Genomic DNA, 18,328 nt, shown 5'->3' with positions numbered 1-18,328 from the left:
GAAAAAGCAAACTGTATAAGCAGCTGTAGTTGGTGCGAGGAAACGCCATATCTGGCATCCACGAACATTCCCTAGTAAAGGGGGGTCTATGGGGCGCAGAGCACCGCCCCGAGTCCCGCGGTGAACTTTGTCACAAATAACACCAAGATACTTTATTTTCTCCTGACACTGTACGCGGCAGAAGTAACGACCAGAGTGCTTTCACAAGATGTACATGTGGCTGACAGCGTTGGCCGGACTGGCCATTTTATCTCTTTCCTACATCAAAACCTATTTTGGTCCGTACTTTAGAGCGGACTGCGCTTACATGTGGAGAAGTATAAAGCTGGCTATAAGGATTACTAAATACAAGAAGTGTAAACCGTTTTATAGTTTGTTGGACCACTTTTTGGATGGAGCGAAACGGCATCCAGACAAGGTGTTTGTTCACTTCGAGGGGCGCCAGTGCACTTACGAGGAGGTGGACAAGCAAAGCGCCAAAGTGGCCCGTGCGCTGCAGGCTGAGGCAAAACTCCAAGAAGGGGATGTAGTAGCTATATTTTTACCAAATAACCCCTCTTATATGTGGACATTTTTGGGCCTGGCGAAACTTGGCTGCCCCGCTGCGCTTCTGAACACCAACATCAGGTCCAAGTCTCTGCTCCACTGCTTCTCGTGCTGTGGGGCCAAAGTGCTCATCACCTCTCCAGGTAGGATAAACATTAACCCCTGAACTTGTGGACTGGGGCCAGGACATGATCAGGATAGTACTAAAACATGACGAATTCAGTGGTGCGTAGAAAAAAATGCATCGATTCAAATACTTGTTGATTAGATGTTTTTGTGCATGCATATGTTTGTGAACTTGTGAGTAGTAACAAAGCCTGTATAAAACATTACACATGCCATAAAATGACAAATGCACAGCTGTAAATCTTAGAGTAGTAGTGATTACAATTGTAGTATAAGATAATACGTGGTAGATACAGTAGCAGTAAAAGTTGCAGTATTAGCTGCTGGGGTGTAGTGAATTGTGCTCTAAAAACAACCCAGTAACATACTTTTTCTCCAGAAATAGCCCTAACCTGTTTTCCTTATTTTCTTTTCTAATCAAACAAAATTACTAGTCATTTCAGGTTGTTTGGTTAATTTTAGTAGTATGTGGTCTGTTGTCTGTCTTATCTTACCCCACAGTCTCTCTTCTTTCAGTATGACATATATTTTTGGCAGCTTATGTGTTTGTCCCATAAAGTGCATTGGGTAACGAAAGGTCGCATGTGCTGAATTGCGCAACTTTCTCTGACATCAGTATTGAATGTGTGTGTTGTTTCAGAGCTACTGTCTGCTGTGGAGGAGGTGCTGCCCACTCTGAAGGAGCAGGACATCTCTGTCTTCATCCTGGCAGACAGCTGCAGCGTCCCAGGCATCCACCCTCTTTCAGAGAAGATCAAAAAGGCATCAGATGAGCCACTGTCCAAGGAGCTTCGAGCCAATGTGACCATCCGTAGTACAGCACTTTACATCTACACATCTGGTACTACAGGTGAGAAAACATGGGGGGGGGACAGTGCAGGCTGTTGGTGTGTCCTCTGGCAAGACAACTGCACCCCCAATGCCTGTGTATGAATATGGGGTGTGAGTGATAGATGGATGTGGTTGTGGTGCTCAGGTACAGTGAGTGAGTTAATAATACAACAAGCACTTTGAGTATCTTAAAGAAAGCTATATAAATACAAGGCTTTATTATTATTTATATTAGTTGAGTAACAGGTAATAGTGTAAGATCAGATTAATTGAATAATAATTTTGACTGATCTATTACTGGGGCTCAGATGATATCACATTCAATTGGCCAATATAATTTAATACTGATGGGGGGGTCAATTAAAATGAATATGGTTGAAATTCAGATTGTTGTAATTCAGTGAGTTCATTAGGTCTAGTCAGTTATAGAAAATATAAGGTTTATCATTTGCGAATTTAGCTTTTGGATATTTCATAACTTAGTAGAGAACAATACAATCAATAGGAAACACTCGACAAGTCTGTAAGATGCATGTAAACCAAAAACTACATTACTAAACTACAAAGGAAAAGTAGCTCTTTGCAAACACATATAGGCTCAAATGTACACTGCCTGGCCAAAAAAAAAGTCGCCACCTGGATTTACCTGAGCAAATAGCTACGAGCCTCCTATTGGATATTGGTATGTGCTCAAAGAATGAGGTCAGCTGACACCTGAATATACTGAATGACCAGGTTATTCCATCAATTGTTTTTTTCTTCCCTGATGGCACGGGCATATTCCAAGATGACAACGCCGGGATTGATCAGGTTCAAATTGTGACAAGAGTGGTTCAGGGAGCATGAGACATCATTTTCACACATGGATTGTCCACCACAGAGTCCAAACCTTCACCCCATTGAGAATCTTTGGGATGTGCTGGAGAAGGCTTTGTGCAGAGGTCAGACTCGACCATCATCAATGCAAGATTTTGATGAAAAATTAATGCAACACTGGATGGAAATAAATCTTGTGACATTGCAGAAGAGAAATCGAAACAATGCCATAATCAAGTGTGTGACCTTTTTTTTTTTTTTGGTAGTGACTTTTTTTGCATGCATGCTGTCTTAATTTATTAACAATGCCCATTATTAAATGCTGTTCACAGCAGTGTGGGTGGTGTGAATAAAAGAGAAGGGCCACAGACAATAACAATAAGACAACATTTTTCACCTTTTCAAACATTTTCACCTCAGTACACTGGTGGGTCAAATCTGGGAGAGGATTAGCTCTCCATTTCTTACACAAGGATAAGAAGAGGAACAGCACTGCTCTATAAAAAGACTCGGTCACACATGCCTCTGTAGGATCAGCATTTTTGATGTTAGATTTGGATCAGAATAACAACAGAAATGCTCTTTTAAGATACAGTTTATGCCAGTCCCAATCCTAGCCACATTGGCCTATGATAAAATAACAAAAAAGCCAAGCCCAACAGTTACAGTAACATTTTAATAACTAACCGAAACAATTCTTGCACTTTAGAAACACTGGTAATTGTTGAAGCTATCGTGTTATGACTCTATTCCTTAGGTTTACCAAAGGCGGCCGTAGTGACCCATGAGCGCGTCTGGGCTGCCTGTTTATTCCAGGCCGCAGTGGGAGTCACCACAGACGACATCTTCTATATCAACCTGCCCCTGTACCACAGCGCGGGCTTCCTCATCGGGATGGCAGGGAGCATTGAGAGGGGTAACTACAACTGGCATGTATTTTTGTCTAGCCTAAAGCAGGGATTATTTTAATATTTATTTATTTTATTTTGGTCAGTGTACAGTAATTAAAACTTGTATTGAATATAAATATGCTGGGTTATAGCTATAACATTAATGTATGTATGAGGCAATTATAATCACCAGGTTATAAGGTCAGGTATAAGAACACTATCATTATCTAAACAAGCAACATTTGAGGCCAGTCTCTTCTTTCTTGGGGAATATACCTGAATGTAACCCCTCAACTTTATCCAAACTTAAAAGGGGGTCCTATATTATGCAAAATATGGAGTGTCTAAAAAACATTCTACATTAATATATATTACATTATACATAATATATATTAAAAAACTCAGAGGATTCAAAATGCAAGGTAGAACCAATTGTGAGTTCTGGGACAAGACGCAGACTACGAATTCAGGATGACTCAATCATGTGAATGAAACTCAGCAAGACAAGTTTTTAATTAAGTTTTAAGATAAGAACACGTTATAACATGTCCAAAAGCCTAAAAGAAACTCTTTTGCCACTGCTGCATTATGTTGTATTGATTGTAGCCCTAATCCTAATTAATAATTTCTGCGGGTTTGATTCAGGTAATACGATGGTGTTGAAGAAGAAATTTTCAGCCTCTCAGTTTTGGGACGATTGTCGTAAATACAACGTGACTGTGATGCAGTACATTGGAGAGACACTGCGCTACCTCTGCAACTCTCCTAAGGTAAGAACACAAATATTACTATTATAATGTGGGATTAGGTAATGCTCCTACTTCGCTTTTTTAATATGTCAATCTTTATTGGCAGAAAGACACTGACAAGCAGCACAAAGTGAGGCTGGCCATGGGGAACGGTGTCAGGACGGATATTTGGACTGAGTTTTTGAATCGATTTGGGGACATTCAGATGCGAGAACTGTACGGAGCCACTGAGGGGAACATAGGATTTATAAACTACACTAATAAGATTGGAGCAGTGGGAAGGATTAACCCTCTGCATAAGGTAAGACTGCATATATAGACTGTATATATAAATGAATATAATTAACCCACTAGCCAACACGTTTCAAATAGGAAATGAGCATGGACTCGCTTCCGGCTCCATCAACTCTGGCTCCAATTTACTGTCTATTGAAAAACTGTTGCCCTCTCTCTGTAACTGCAGCTGTCAGGATCATTTTGGTCTTAAACTGTTTGTATTGACCTGCTCTAGTTGATCCTGGTATTTTTATGTTGCCATTGCGTCTGTAAATTAAGATATGAGCAGAGAGCGACCTTCTTTCCCTAAGGTTGCTCTCGCTTAGTAACAGGTTTGATTAACAGCGTTGCTAAGCGTGTTAAACTGCTAAACCAGTGGTGCGGATGGGGCATTACCTTCAACAGGTTCGCTCCGGAATGGTTCTTTGGTTGCTACGATACTCGCGGTTGGAATTCCAAATATGGAATGTGGCTCCAAATTTGTCCCTATAACTGCTAGCCTCGATGAGCTTCATTTGGTTGGAGCTGAACGCTGTGGGCAACGTCACACTCCTTTAATCCACTTCATTATACAGGTATTCAATATATAGTGTGTCTTATGGTCATGACTTTATAGATCCTCAATATTTGCATAATTGAGAAACGAGATGTAACAAAAAGCTAAATTCCTCTGACAATGAATTTTAAACTAATTTCCCTCCTAACCTCTTGACCAAAAATAAGCATGGCCATAATAGGTGTTTAGTTCTAGAGTTTAATGTCATATTAACATAATCTGAAATCTGACCGTTAAACAGCAAATTCCAGCATACCTGTCCTCCAGCTCAATTTTAAACTCAAGGTGTTGCTGGATGTTGTGATGTCATGTAAACGCAATCTATTGTTTTGAAGTAATGTTCTTTGTTTTAGTTCTTCTTCCCTCACACTTTAATCAAGTTTGATGTTGAGAAAGAGGAGCCGATACGAAACTCTGAGGGTCTTTGTGTTAAAGCCGCTCGAGGTAAGGACACAATCCTTGTATGGGAAAAAAGTTACATCATATTTGGGTTTATTTATGTTTTTGTTTGTAAAGCCACAATTTATATGGAGAACAGGGGCTAGTATTGCTGCTTGAATGAACTGCATTTATTTTGGGTTTTTTTGTTTTTTTAAATAAAAATTGATATCAGTCTGGTCCTCCACTGCATCTCAAGCCCGGTCAGACGAGGTTGCGTAATCAGATATTAGGTTTTTTTTCACATGTTAAATAAAGGAGCTCGTTGGTCACCTATTTCCAAATAATATCAAATTCATCTCACCTCAGATTGGCTCATTGATTTAGCAGAAATCTGTGATGTTTTTCAGCCCCGTGATATTTTTTTTCCTTTGTTCTTCCAATGGCCCATCTGTATTAGAAAGAATAATGATGACATAATCTCTTAACAGTTCTATAGAGACTCCCAAATTCCCAGTTGCAATATTAGTAAACAAATGGGAATATTAAAATGTAAAAATACTTTAGATAGCCACAAGTTTTCGGTTGTTGTACTGTTGTGTGTATATGATTTGTGTTAAAATAACTAAGTAGGCGGAAGTATTCTTCCCAACACTGATGGTCTATTCACCACAAATGAGCCAGGATTCAAGAGTTTTTCCATGCCTGTATTGTTCACTTTTGGCAAATGTAACTCTGGTTATAATACTGTATCATGTGTATTGTTTGTGGTCCTCAGGTGAGATTGGGCTCTTGGTTGGAAAGGTCACCAAGAGGTCACCATTTGTGGGATATGCCGCCAACAAAACCCAGACCGAGAAGAAGAGGCTCCGGGACGTGATGAAGAAAGGAGATCTGTACTTCAACACTGGGGACCTTATGCTCATTGACTCAGAAAACTTTGTCTACTTCATGGACCGAGTGGGAGACACCTTCAGGCAAGTATTGGTTAGATCAGGTACATGCTGCTCTTTGAATAGTGCAAATTGCGGCTAATTAATTAAGTGATGTTCTTATGTTTATTTTTCAGATGGAAAGGTGAAAATGTTGCTACATCAGAGGTTGGAGACATCCTTACAACAGCAAACAGCATATTGGAAGCAAATGTTTATGGCGTTAAAGTTGAAGGTAAGGCATTAGTTTTACAAAATATTGTTTGTATATGTTTTTTCAGGGTTAAGCAATTAAAATAAAAATAAAAAATCATCAGCATTTAAAATATGAAATCTGAAACAAATGATAAACCCAAATTACAAAGATGTCTTAAAAAATATCCAAATTCCAATGGTGTATATAGTTGACTTTGGGGCTAGCTGGTTGTAGAAGGTAACAAGCCAAGTACTACATTTTGCACTTAAACTCCAAATATTTTAGGTCACGAGGGTCGGATTGGGATGGCGGCCGTGACCCTTAAAGAAGGAGAGGATTTTGACTGCGCTGACGCCTATAAACAAGTGGTGAACTACCTCCCCGCCTATGCCCGCCCACGTTTTATCCGGATTCAGGTAACTGTCCCTCCTTTGCACTTAATATTTGGCATCAAACAATGCATCTAAGTCATAAAATATAATAAAATAATGCATAATACACATCAGCATTATTAATAAATACATCTAATATCAAGATGTTGATCTTTTTCACAACCACTGACACAAATTATACCTTTTGGTAGCTCAATCTAGAAAAAAAAAAATTTAATTTATATTTTTTCTTTTCCTCTGCCAGTCTCATTTTATATCATTTGTTTTACATTTCTATTATTGATATAAAAATTGATATTTTTTTGTTGTCTAGCCATGTCTGGAAGTGACTGGGACATTCAAGATGAAGAAAGTGAAGTTAGTGGAGGAAGGATTTAACCCCGCAAACATCTCCGACCCCCTGTACTTTTTGGATACAGACAAAAAGACATACGTTCCTCTCACTGAAAAGATTTACAATGCCATAATGTCCAGGGAAATAAAACTTTAACATGAATTACTGTTTAGTCTTACCCTTGCTTTGAATGGTCCAACAACCCACTAACTCAGGGTGGTTATTGAAACACTTCTGAGATGCAGTGGTATAGGAGAAGTAAGCATTAAACAAATTGGACCTGTGCTTTATGCAGGTTTAATGCACGACATGGGGTCCACAAAGTGCGCTAAAACTGCAGAACGCACAGCTCTAAGTTGTTTATTGTGCTTATAACATGGCTAGAAACTGAAATGGCTCACCTATAAAACCAAAACGCCTGTTCACTGTTTGTAAATGTCCAAATGTTTTGTTATTCCTGTGTTGCATAAAAGCAAGTACCTCCATTCTAGAGTCACAGTAGGTGAGCATTTATTGCGTGTTTTATTACTTGTTTCTATGGTGATGGCAGCAGTGAAGTGATATAGAATATGATTTAACCGTTGCCGGGCGGACTACTTGTAAGTTATGTAAAATATACAGCCAAGAGCATGTTTGCATTTCCTGTAATTTGTGTATTTTCCATCATTGATAATTGTGTACTTGCTAGTGAAGCTTTGCCGTAATTCTGTTCAACTTATCTGCCTCATGAGTATGTTTACATGTATACCTGGCAGTTTTAACTAACAATTAATATATTTAGTTGTTTTCAATGATGTTTTTTTTGGGGGTGGAAGACAGTTGACCCACTTTTAAGACGTTATTGGCAATCTTGTGATAAGCTTAAACATTATTGAATAAATATAGTTTTGTATACTGTTTATTCTGGTCAAACTGTAAGCGGTACAGGTGTGAGCTAGCCGCTGAAGATATGCAACCATACTAAATACCTCAATAAATGGAACAACAGCTTGGTGGTGGCCTGGACTGTATATTAGAGTTTTGAACCTTTCAACATGTGGATAACATTTAGATGCAGCTGATTTGGAAAAATGTTTGCAAACTGCAAACATTGCAAACATTGCAGCCAGCTTCTAGTCCCACAAGAATTCTTTTAACTGGGTGTGTCCACAAACTGTACAAGACATATTGAAAAGCAACACAGCATTCCAAACAAATCTTACTTTAAAAATGAATTTATTTATTAATACAGTGGTATACTTAGAAATGCGTTGCAAAGGGAGGAACAAAAAACTTGGAACGGAAGAAACGTTAAAATAAATAAAAAATGTCAGCCACACAGTAAAATGAAGTAGTGTCAGGTTGAAGCAGTGTTGTCATATAAAAAAAAAAGTCGTACTGATGTGCCATAATAAATTGTCTATTAGTACAAAAATACATTTCAGGGCACACAATACAGCATCCAGTATCACAAATAAACAAAAGGGACCACTCTTCAAGCAGACCCCCTCAAGTACATCTTTTAAAATCATTTGAACCAAGCACTTTTCTAGTTTGTAAATAAGAATAAAAAGTTTTCTGACCATTAAAAATGCCTTAAGTAGTGTGTGTGGTATAGTGGGTGTAGGTAGAAAAGTCTGGTTTATTACTGCTTATGTCAGTTCCAAGGCTCAGGGTATAACCAGAATACAAACATCACCAACGTAACCGCTTAGACCTCTTTTTTAAACAAACATTTTCTCTTTTATACAAAATAACAAAGATGTACAAAAGTTCATTTACAGAGAACCAAGGCCATATGCTAGCAATATGTACAGCCACGTTTTAAACATCTTCTAGCTTTTTGAATTTCCTCAGACTTCATATGCATAGCAGTAAAAGAAAGCATACCTTTTCATCAGCCTCAGTTATTCTCAAGTGTGCTAATCCAAGTTCACTGCTTTAGGAGAAAAATGCAACAGACAACTTTTTCTTCCAGGTGTGATCAGGTTGAACTCATGGATCCGATGTTTGAACGATTCACTGAAAAGTTAATATGCAGATAAGGCATCACTGCTTGCAGTGTATGATGGGGTTTTCATGTTGAACTTAGTAGTCGCAGGTTTTTGGACCTGAGTCATAGCACATGCATAGATCTCTAGACAGCAGGAGTTTGTAAAATCAAGTCAGTATATTTATCTACGGTAAAACGTTGCTACAAAACATCAGTGTTAAACAGAGAGCCCCGTCTCTGGTACTAATACTTAATCTTCATTTAGTATTTTTTTTAAAAGATGCCTACGTCTTCCTTCATCAGTCTGGCTCAGCATTTCTCCAGTCTTCAGAGATCCTTCAGGAGTGAAACGCATGACCGACCCGCTCACAAATGCAAGTTTAGCATAGAACAACTTTACCATTTGTGAGGGACAGTTTCTACAGTACACAAAACAAGTTTCCAAAAAGTGACTTTCTCACACTGCTCTGACCGTTTACAAAATTTTCTAAAAATGTCAAAATTAGTTCATTCAGTCTGTGGCACTGGTCATGCATTTCCAACTTCAGTCCCATTGTTTAAATAACTTGTTTTAATCTTTATTTTTTGCAAGCCTTCAAAGCACCGGAGGAAAAGATTTATGAAAAAGGACCTAAATGTGAGGACTCCACCAACGCTCCTTGTGTGGAGGTTTTTTCTGTTTTCAGATCAGCCACAGTAAACATGTGAGTATTGAGTTCGTACTTCATTGAGCTTTATGCCCTCAACCTGTAGGAGAAGGGGCAGAGTGGGGCAGACACAGCGCCCCCTGTCTTTCACATTCAGTAACAGGCCAGCTGTCGCCCTCTTCAGAAGTGGTCAATGAGCACAGACACACAGTTTGCACCCACCAGGTAGTTGGGGTCTCCAGGGAGAGATTTGTTCTGCCACGTTTTGGGATCACCTGGAGAAGATAAAGACAGAGTGTAACTTTAGCTGCTGGGAGCTTCTCAAATTTCTACAATGAATGAAACTCCCATAATTCTCACACAGTACATGCACAATACTACACAAACAATATAGTTTACATCTGATTTAACCACTTAATTATAAGTTTAGCCTCATAGCCTCTAGCTGTTGAACAGTGAAAACTGGAGCATGAGGAAAAAGAAGTCAATCCGTTTGCATACAAAATGTTTATTGGCCCAAACCAAAAAAGAAGTACCTGGTGAGGGGCATTGTTTCCCCTAAAATTAATAGCAATTTTGACCCCCAGCATCAATGAAAAAGTAAATGGGATCAACATTATATTCTTTATCATTTGATGTTGGCTATTTGTTTATATATAAATTTGGCAACTCCAATATGAGAGACATACCGGTAAATTATTTTATGCAAAGTAATTGAAAATTGCCATTCTTTAGGTCACTCCAATCAAAAAAAGACAATTACACCATAGCTGTATTATGCACGAGGTTGCTGGTTCAATGCCCTGAACCATACCCATGTAAGTCAATTGGCACACTTCACTATGTAATCAGCTTGAAGAGAATCAGATAGTGCCCTGGGCTGTTGCCAAGCAGAGAGAAAGCAATGCCAGGTCACGATGCAGGTCACGATGCAGGGCCGGTCACGATAAAGGAAGTTACGATGTAAGGGCGGTTGCAATAAAGGCGGTCACGATGCAGAGTGTTGTCAGAGTTGTCAGACTGTCATGAGTCCATGAAGTGCACAGGAGAGGAATGTGCACACAGGGACGAGCCGCTTGCAGCTTTAATTGTTCTTTGTTATTCTTTGTATAATAAGAACCAGACATGGAAATCCAATTTGGATTCTTTACATTAAATGCAATACTTGAACTGATGTATGAACACAGACGCGTTCATACATCAGTTCAAGTGTACAAATAATGTGTGCAAATAATGAACAAATCATGCTTGGAGCCTTATATCAATGATTATACTACTGGGCCATTTGTGGCGCTGTAAAAACTTGTATGTGTACTTATGGGGTTTGGGCACTCTGCACTGCCTTTGTTACCAAGTATGTGATTATAAAAACAAATCATTCTTGTATCTTGAAAAACACATTTCTCCTGTCTCTGGTTGATTTGACCTTTCCCTCACATTCTCCACAAATACAGTTGCTAGTTCATGGAGATAGAGATTTGTGCCATTTACTAATGTGTGAGTAATGTGAATTTAATTATACCCACAAGAGCCAATAGAACAATGTGTACATACGACATTGTCATTTCTGTTCTACTGCTTGTTTTTTAAGCAACTTCATTTGTTATCAGTTAAAAATGATGCATGCACCATCCATTCCATGAAGAAAGAAGGTGTCAGTGGTGAATGGTGAAACAATAATAACTAAAGAAAATGAAGGGAATGTGGAAACAGGTGATTGAAATAAAGTGACACAGTGCTTCCCACATTGTTCTACTGCAACTACAGTGGCACAGGCAGTCCTTGTACTCACTTAAAAGTAACATCACCAATTATATTTTAAATGAAAGCAGTCCGTTTTTGAATTGTGTAACTACTTTTTGATAACAAGCAGCAAAAGGTATAATTTTAAATACTCTGTTTTATACTATGACAGACAGGATTTTAAATGGTGATAAATGACGGGGGCCACAATAGTCTCCTCTATTAACAGGAAAACACTGGTCACTAATCACAGCACAAGCCACAGACCCGAAGGACAGAGAGAGGACAGCGTACCCGACGAGGAGTCGGAGGATTTTAGAGCAAAAGACCAACCATCAGGGGTCATAGACGCACAGTGAGGTAAGCGCAGCTCCACCGGCTTCAAGAACTTCAGTCCATGTGGGCCGCACATCACCAACGGACTTAGCAGCGTTTCTCCTGCAGACACACACAGCTTTCATTTTAGATCTGGATTATTTCAAGAAAACATGTTCTGAAATGCATGAAATTTAGATATAATTCAGCAGTTCGTGTATTTCAATCTTTTCTCAAGTGTTAATTCTTCTGGACATAAAGCCACATTTAATTGAAGAGCATGTCTATAGACAAACAATTGTTAGCTCACTCACAAATACTTGAATAATCCAACACAAACTCATGGAGCCACTGTGTCTTCAGGTAAAGACCGACCTTTCTCCTTGTCCAGCGGGGGTAGGATGCTGTTGTCCCGGCACACCTTGAAGTAGATCTCCTGCTCCACACTCTCGGGGATGGCTCCTTGGGGGATGATGATGCTGACTCCGGTCTCAATGGAGCTCAGGACGCCTCCGTTACAGTTGAAAATGCCCCGTGCTGTCGCCACCACCGTGTGCCCCTCATCCTCATCGTCATCATCCAGTGCACTTGGGCTGTGGGGGAACAGAGAAGTCTGTCAGGGCAAAAGTGAGAGACTAATGTGCAAGGACACTTGAGCAGAGCCTGAGGGAGCGAGCAGGGCAAGACTAAGCCCTCTCAAGCTTCTTCTATTAGTTTACGTAAGTAGTTCAAGTAAGCAATATGTAGTGAAGTTTTAAAAAGCATATGATGACTCTCACACAGACAGGTGCACTCAAAACCGTGGTTTGCACTTATTCCTTGACATGTTTTTTTAGAGCCTACAAAATTAACCCTTGCAATTTGAAAACCAGCAGTAGCCTACTGGTAGCAACTCAAGAGCTAACCCTATCCATCAGTGGGAAAAAAAGAAAAGACATGTTCAAGTAAACAGCCTCACCAAGCCACCATCACAGGCCAGTGCAGCATCTCACCTGACAGGAATAGCTTTGGGGATGGCGTTGATGTTGTTGTGCTGGTACTTGGGCCGGTTGTCCATGGTGCGTGTGAATGTGTCCAGGCCGCTGTCACGGTCCAGTGGCTGAGGAGACAGCTGAGGCTTCCCCACAGTGTTCACCCCAGGTATGCTCAGGATGTCTGACTTTACTGTTGTGTCATTAGGCAAAAGATTGTGGTTGAATTTTGGGCTCTCAAACTTCCTTTCAAAGGGTCGAGCTGCGCTGGTGTATGACTTGGGGACATAGCGGTTGTAGCTAGTTGGGGCAGGGGCAGTCTTTGGGGGAGCAGGGTCTGTGCCGTTGACTGGGGACTTGTTCTCGCTGATGCCCCTCGTGGGTAAATATCCTGAAGCTGTGGACTCGTCCCGACTGGGCGGCCTCAGAGCCGACAAATCCGGCTTGGGATTGGGTGAAGCCAAGGGTTCAGGTATTGAGTTCACTATAGAAAGATAAGCAGTTCTGCATATTAGAGGGATTGATTATTAGATGAATGCTATCTTGCTGACAAATATGTGACCAAAACTCTCTACAAAAGTACTGTATTAATACCATCGACCAATTGATCTAAAAATTGAGAGGGAAATATTTTCCTATATTGCTAACTTTTCAGAACTTTATACTTTTCCCTTTTGGCGTAATCGCAGCAACCAATCAACTGCTCTGGGCAAGCAATGCTTCGCCTGATGATTTAGTATATTTTTACACCTGACGCTATTCCGAACATAACCTTGTTAAACTATCCACATTTATAAAGGAGACACAGGCTAAGAACTGAGTTCTGCCATTAAACCTTGTTTACCTTCATTTGGGCTGAGTTTAGGCAAAGTATTTGGTGGGACCATTGGAGCAGCATACTGTGAGGAGGGGCTGATTTGAGGCATAGGTTCATATCTCTTCTCCACTGGATTAAGCTTCTCTACAGACTCCACTCTGAAAAAGACAGTGTAAGGAAATCCTTTTTTGATAATGGTACAGCTACAGTATCTAATACATTACCTATTGTATGGATAGGAGAGGTGAGCTGGTTTGGGCAGTTCATGGAAGCGGTTGATGCCAGGGGCAGGCTGTCCCATGGCTTTGCTGTCAAAGCTTCGTCGATCAAAATAAGACAATTGTTTCCTGTAATACTCTTCATCTTCATCTGCGTCATAGTGATTGGTGCGTGCTACATCATCTAAAGGTTTTGATTGAGGTTTCTGGGGCTCGGGAGTCCTGCACACAGTGACGAATAGGATTAATAAAAACATAATGTAACAACATCACGTCATTCAACTTGGTTTTTTAGGTTAGTGAATTTAAAACACCTTACAACATAAAAGTGCCAAAATTATAATAATAATAATATAATTTCACTAACATTGTAAGAAAATGAACAACAAAAATATTAAATGGTAAATCACTACTGCATTCCAATGCAAATTTCTGCTGAATACAATTGACTTCACAAATTCTTGCTGTCATTCAGCTTTCTGCCACTGGATGGAGCAGTGTAGAAGCTTGTCCTTCAGCTCCTCCTGCCCCCCTTCTGCTGTGCTGTGTGCATGCTGTAATGAGGACTGTATACCTATAGGTGGACTTCTCCTGCTCCAGGTTGCTCAGGGAGTTGGCTTTGAAGACTGGGCCAGGTGCACTCACAGGTTTAGGAACATCTGCAGGCTGGAAGAGAGAGGCCAGCTTTAGTGCTTCTATTATTAGTCCAAATTAAAGATTTTATGGTTATTTAGGAAGAGGATACACAACTACAAGAATTATTTTTATTTATTTAATTAACAAATTAATAAACAAATTTCATTTGTTTTTTCTTCCCATGGTTTTATGTAATATGTAAAAGTAAATAAGTAAATGATTGACTTAATCAAATTAGAAAAACAGCCTGATATGTAACAATCAAACTCTCACCCGGAGTGCTGAGGATTCAATCCCATCTTTAGCCCTGTCCATAGAGACTGACCGCTTGTTCTCAAACATCTTGACTCTGTTGAGCACTGACTGGGGCTTCATAGCAGGGTCGTCTTCCTCTTCTCTAGGGAGAGGGGGCAGAGGTTTAGGTGTGACCGCCGGCTCACTCGGAGATGGTAAGGACTCTAGGTTGGGAGGAGGGGGCAGCGGAGGTTCGGAGTTCATCATTGCTTCATGCATTCCTTGTTTGTACGGCCGGTTGTTTGGGCCCGGCATGTAAGCAGACCTCAGCCCTGTGTCGCCATAATACTGTTTGGGTGGTTCTGGAGAGCGGGGAGAGTTGATGGGGAATGTATGAGGTTCTGTGTCATACGGAGAGCGAGCATCGTACGAGGGGGGAGGAGGGGGAGGGGGTTCGTCATAACGGAGAGACCCAGATTTACTGTGGCGGGGCCGTCCATCGTAGCCCATGGGAGAGGAGTCATCGTAGCGTGGCTGAGTGGGGCTATAGTCCCGGGCTGGTCCGTCCTCATAGGGGGACCGGGGGCTGTAGGCCAGAGGTTGCTGGTGGGCTGGAGGCTGGTACCCCGAGGGCTGTGAGGTCTGCTGGTCATAAGGGGGCCACTGCTCGCTGAAATGAGGCACTCTGTTGTCGTAGTGCAGGTGAGAGTCAGAGTTGTGAGGCTTTGGTTCTGTGTAGCCGCCCCCATCATAGCCGAAAGGCGGGTGGTCGTACTCGCGGTATGGCTGTTTGTCCTGATAAGTCGTCGGCTGGTGACTATAGCTCAGAGACTGCTTCATGCCATGGTTAATTCGAACCGGGTCTTCCATATTGTACAGGTCTTTCTTGTACATCTGAAAAAAGGCAACAATACAGAAATTAATATGCAACATATACAGTATAAAATGTTAGCCTTAATAAATATAAAAGGAAGTCTTATAAATAGCAAATTACTGATGGTCTTATTTGAACACAATTCTTATATATATATATAAAAAAAATCCTTTAATCATTAATATATGTAACATGTAAGTGCAAATTACACAAGCAAATATTGTTCTTAGAAAACTGTTCTGAATGCTTGTTTGACACGACGCCTTTCAACAGATTAAAAAAAAAAATTAATTAAATAAGCTAGTCATTAAGTATTAAATAATTTAAGTCATTTTTGTGTTTCTGAAAGGCCTCATATCAAACGTATGATGTGTAGCCTGTAGACAGCAGGGTCAAAGTACTTCCTATGAAGAGAGTTGGTTTATTACCATTCAAAAAAAGAGGCCTAGTGTCTAGTCTACAAATAAAAGTTGTTTTTTTTTCCATAGGGAGGTTTACTTGATAAAATATATGGCACTGTCTGCAGGTTATCTTTCATCATGCAACCAACATTCAGTTTGCATCTAATGCAAAGTCTAACTACTGCCACTACAACAAACAACACATCTACAACTAAGGTACCACCGAAGTGCTGCTATATTCATCTACAGAGTTAAAGCTGAAAGGAACCCAAAACATTAGGAGCCATGCAAAGGAAGTAGAGCAGTAGTTAGGGCTGGTGGATGTCTTCGTCCCGGTCAAAGACTCCGATGTACCAGTCCTTCTGGACTCCCAGCCCACTGCGGTGCAGGTGGACCACTTTCTCTGGGAGCCAGAGGCACACGGTGAGCTCAGTGAGGCACACAGTGTGGGCGTGTCATGCAGAGAGCGAGTGGAAAGCATGTGCGACAGACAGGCAGTTAAAGGCAGGCTGGGGCCCAGGCCCGGTCCGGGGTACCTTAGGTTCTGGACCGGGCAGTCCAGACGGGTGGGGCTCGTGTGGAGGTGGAGGTGGTGGAAGGGGCTGAATGAGCTCAGGGGCAGGGCTGGGGCTGCTAAGGGACTCAGTTTGAGGAGCTGCAGCACAGGACTCCTCTGGCTCTACAGGCTGATCGACTGCAAGGGGCGCTGCCATCGGGGGAGGCAGCGCGGGCAAAGGTAGAGCAGCCTCATCCTGCTGTGAAGTATTGTTAACAGACATTTATAATACACCCTAAAGAAGAGTTCACCCCAAAACTATTGACCTAACAAACTTAGCAAACAGACATCATCAGTAGGTTTATATGTAATGTTTCACTGGCTCATTGCAGGAGTCCACATACACATTACCTGCTGTGGAGCAGCCAACTTGAAGCCTGCAGGGTCAATTCGACTGGCGGCGTCAGGCGTCACCGGGTGTTGGTATCCAGGGTAACCGGGGGTGTCCTGGATCACAGGGGGGTCCTCTCTGACGGGCTCAGAGGAGCGGGTGATGGCAGGTTCTGTAGGCAGCCCCACCTCATCATTTAGAGTCTCGTCCAACTCCTGGTCAGTGTAGGCCCCGCCCTCTGTGTCTGTGTCCTCGTAGTCCGATGTGTGGCGGCTATCCGTGCTGTACATGGAGTACTCACTGCCTGGTGCTGACAGGTATGACAGCCTGTCATCATGAATGTCCAGGTCATCTTCTGTTGTGCCATCGGCCTGAGGACAGAAGAGGGCATCACAAATCAGACCACCCTTTAGTTGAGACATATGTTTATGTGTAACATTTTCTGTAGTATATTACCTTGCCTTCAGAAACCCACACAAGTTGGTTCTGCTGCTGTTGAATTGTCTCTTTTAGTGCTCCATACCAACCATCATTCATGTTATTCAAGTTGATAGTAGCTGTAGAGCAAAAGATTTTTAAGCAAGACAGACCACAGCAACATAAATCCATAGCTCTTCAATAAGTCTACTCACTGGTGAATAAATGGTGATTATTTTTCCTCAGTTTGATAGCCCGCTCATACAACTTTCTGGCACTTTTCCTGGACTCAGGACATAGCCTGGTCCTCATGTTCTTCACGCCTTGCTTATTGTCTGGATTTAGGAAGACTACAATAGGGTACCACTGAGCATAGTTCAGTCTGTCCACGGCATTTGGCGTTATATCCAGTACTGCGTGTTTGTCCTAGAAGTCAAACACATTAAAATAATGTGCATATTTAAGTGTATTTATTGTTATCAATATGGAGTTCTACTACTTACTCTGTCGATGATCTGTTTGATGGTATGGAGTCTGATGATGCCTGAACTTCGCTGGTCTGTTCCCGCATCTCTTGGTTCACTCTCTAAATATAAAAACAAAAAGCAACTTTAATGAATACATTGTCATTTATAAAATACTCAAAATATGGTCATGGTTATGCTAACACGTACTTGCAAGCTCAAAAAGATCTGGCTCTTCTCGAGCTAATTTTTCTCTTGCAACGTCGGCAATAGGCCCAAAAATGACAACAGGTCTGAGGAAACCAGCTGAGAAAGATATACAAATCTCATGATGCAAAGCCATAATAATAATAAAGTAGTCTTTTAGAAAAACAAAACCTCACCTTCTCTTAACACTACTCGCTCATACGCTGGGAACTTTGTTTGCACTGGCTGGGATGATAGATCTTCTCTACTTTTCCTCAGGTTCCTCTTTGAGCTGCGAAGACCACGAAACCTCCAAAAGTCTGCCCTATCGCCCCCTACTGTTTTAGGAAGTGTGTATTGCACACTGGAAAGCTGCTCTGCTCTGTAAGACAAAAGGTGAGGCTGTTCAATCACACAAAACAAATTACTTATAAATTGCTTCTATAATTAAACACATTTATAACAGTGTCATTGTCTGAAGCAGACCATTACAAATTGTGTCTGATTACAGACTTATTAAGCCT

General features: G+C 41.0%; 2 protein-coding genes across 9 annotated transcripts in view; one reads left to right on the top strand and one right to left on the bottom strand.

The window, feature by feature from the left end:
- The first annotated feature begins 66 nt into the window (after window positions 1-66).
- On the top strand, window positions 67-8,014 carry zgc:101540 (hsFATP2a_ACSVL_like domain-containing protein). The gene is made up of 10 exons (XM_033967629.2): window positions 67-689; window positions 1,313-1,522; window positions 3,077-3,235; window positions 3,855-3,979; window positions 4,065-4,259; window positions 5,144-5,234; window positions 5,947-6,145; window positions 6,238-6,335; window positions 6,582-6,712; window positions 7,002-8,014. The coding sequence occupies exons 1-10, from the start codon at window positions 209-211 to the stop codon at window positions 7,176-7,178; spliced, it is 1,866 nt and encodes a 621-aa protein (XP_033823520.1). The 5' UTR covers window positions 67-208; the 3' UTR covers window positions 7,179-8,014.
- A 206-nt stretch (window positions 8,015-8,220) lies between these two features.
- Window positions 8,221-18,328, bottom strand: part of tjp1b (tight junction protein 1b) — a 31,161-nt gene continuing 21,053 nt past the window's right edge. For 2 of the 8 annotated variants that reach the window (XM_055222286.1, XM_033967626.2), the window contains exons 14-28: window positions 18,002-18,186; window positions 17,829-17,924; window positions 17,658-17,740; window positions 17,370-17,580; window positions 17,194-17,294; window positions 16,758-17,108; window positions 16,387-16,605; window positions 14,615-15,469; window positions 14,280-14,371; window positions 13,712-13,927; window positions 13,515-13,645; window positions 12,692-13,154; window positions 12,075-12,292; window positions 11,679-11,822; window positions 8,221-9,916 (exon numbers count right to left, since the gene is read on the bottom strand). In XM_055222286.1, the coding sequence (XP_055078261.1) occupies window positions 9,822-9,916; window positions 11,679-11,822; window positions 12,075-12,292; window positions 12,692-13,154; window positions 13,515-13,645; window positions 13,712-13,927; window positions 14,280-14,371; window positions 14,615-15,469; window positions 16,387-16,605; window positions 16,758-17,108; window positions 17,194-17,294; window positions 17,370-17,580; window positions 17,658-17,740; window positions 17,829-17,924; window positions 18,002-18,186 (3,460 nt within the window). In that variant the 3' untranslated portion in view covers window positions 8,221-9,821. The remainder of the gene's footprint in view (window positions 9,917-11,678; window positions 11,823-12,074; window positions 12,293-12,691; window positions 13,155-13,514; window positions 13,646-13,711; window positions 13,928-14,279; window positions 14,372-14,614; window positions 15,470-16,386; window positions 16,606-16,757; window positions 17,109-17,193; window positions 17,295-17,369; window positions 17,581-17,657; window positions 17,741-17,828; window positions 17,925-18,001; window positions 18,187-18,328) is intronic. The other 6 variants (XM_055222292.1, XM_055222288.1, XM_055222291.1 and 3 more) reach the window with 4 other exon arrangements.

The sequence above is a fragment of the Periophthalmus magnuspinnatus genome, chromosome 6 (assembly GCF_009829125.3).
Source record: "Periophthalmus magnuspinnatus isolate fPerMag1 chromosome 6, fPerMag1.2.pri, whole genome shotgun sequence".
Classification (NCBI taxonomy): Eukaryota; Metazoa; Chordata; class Actinopteri; order Gobiiformes; family Gobiidae; genus Periophthalmus; species Periophthalmus magnuspinnatus.
Note: the sequence above shows the minus strand (reverse complement) of the source record. Positions and strands in the feature narration are given on the sequence as shown.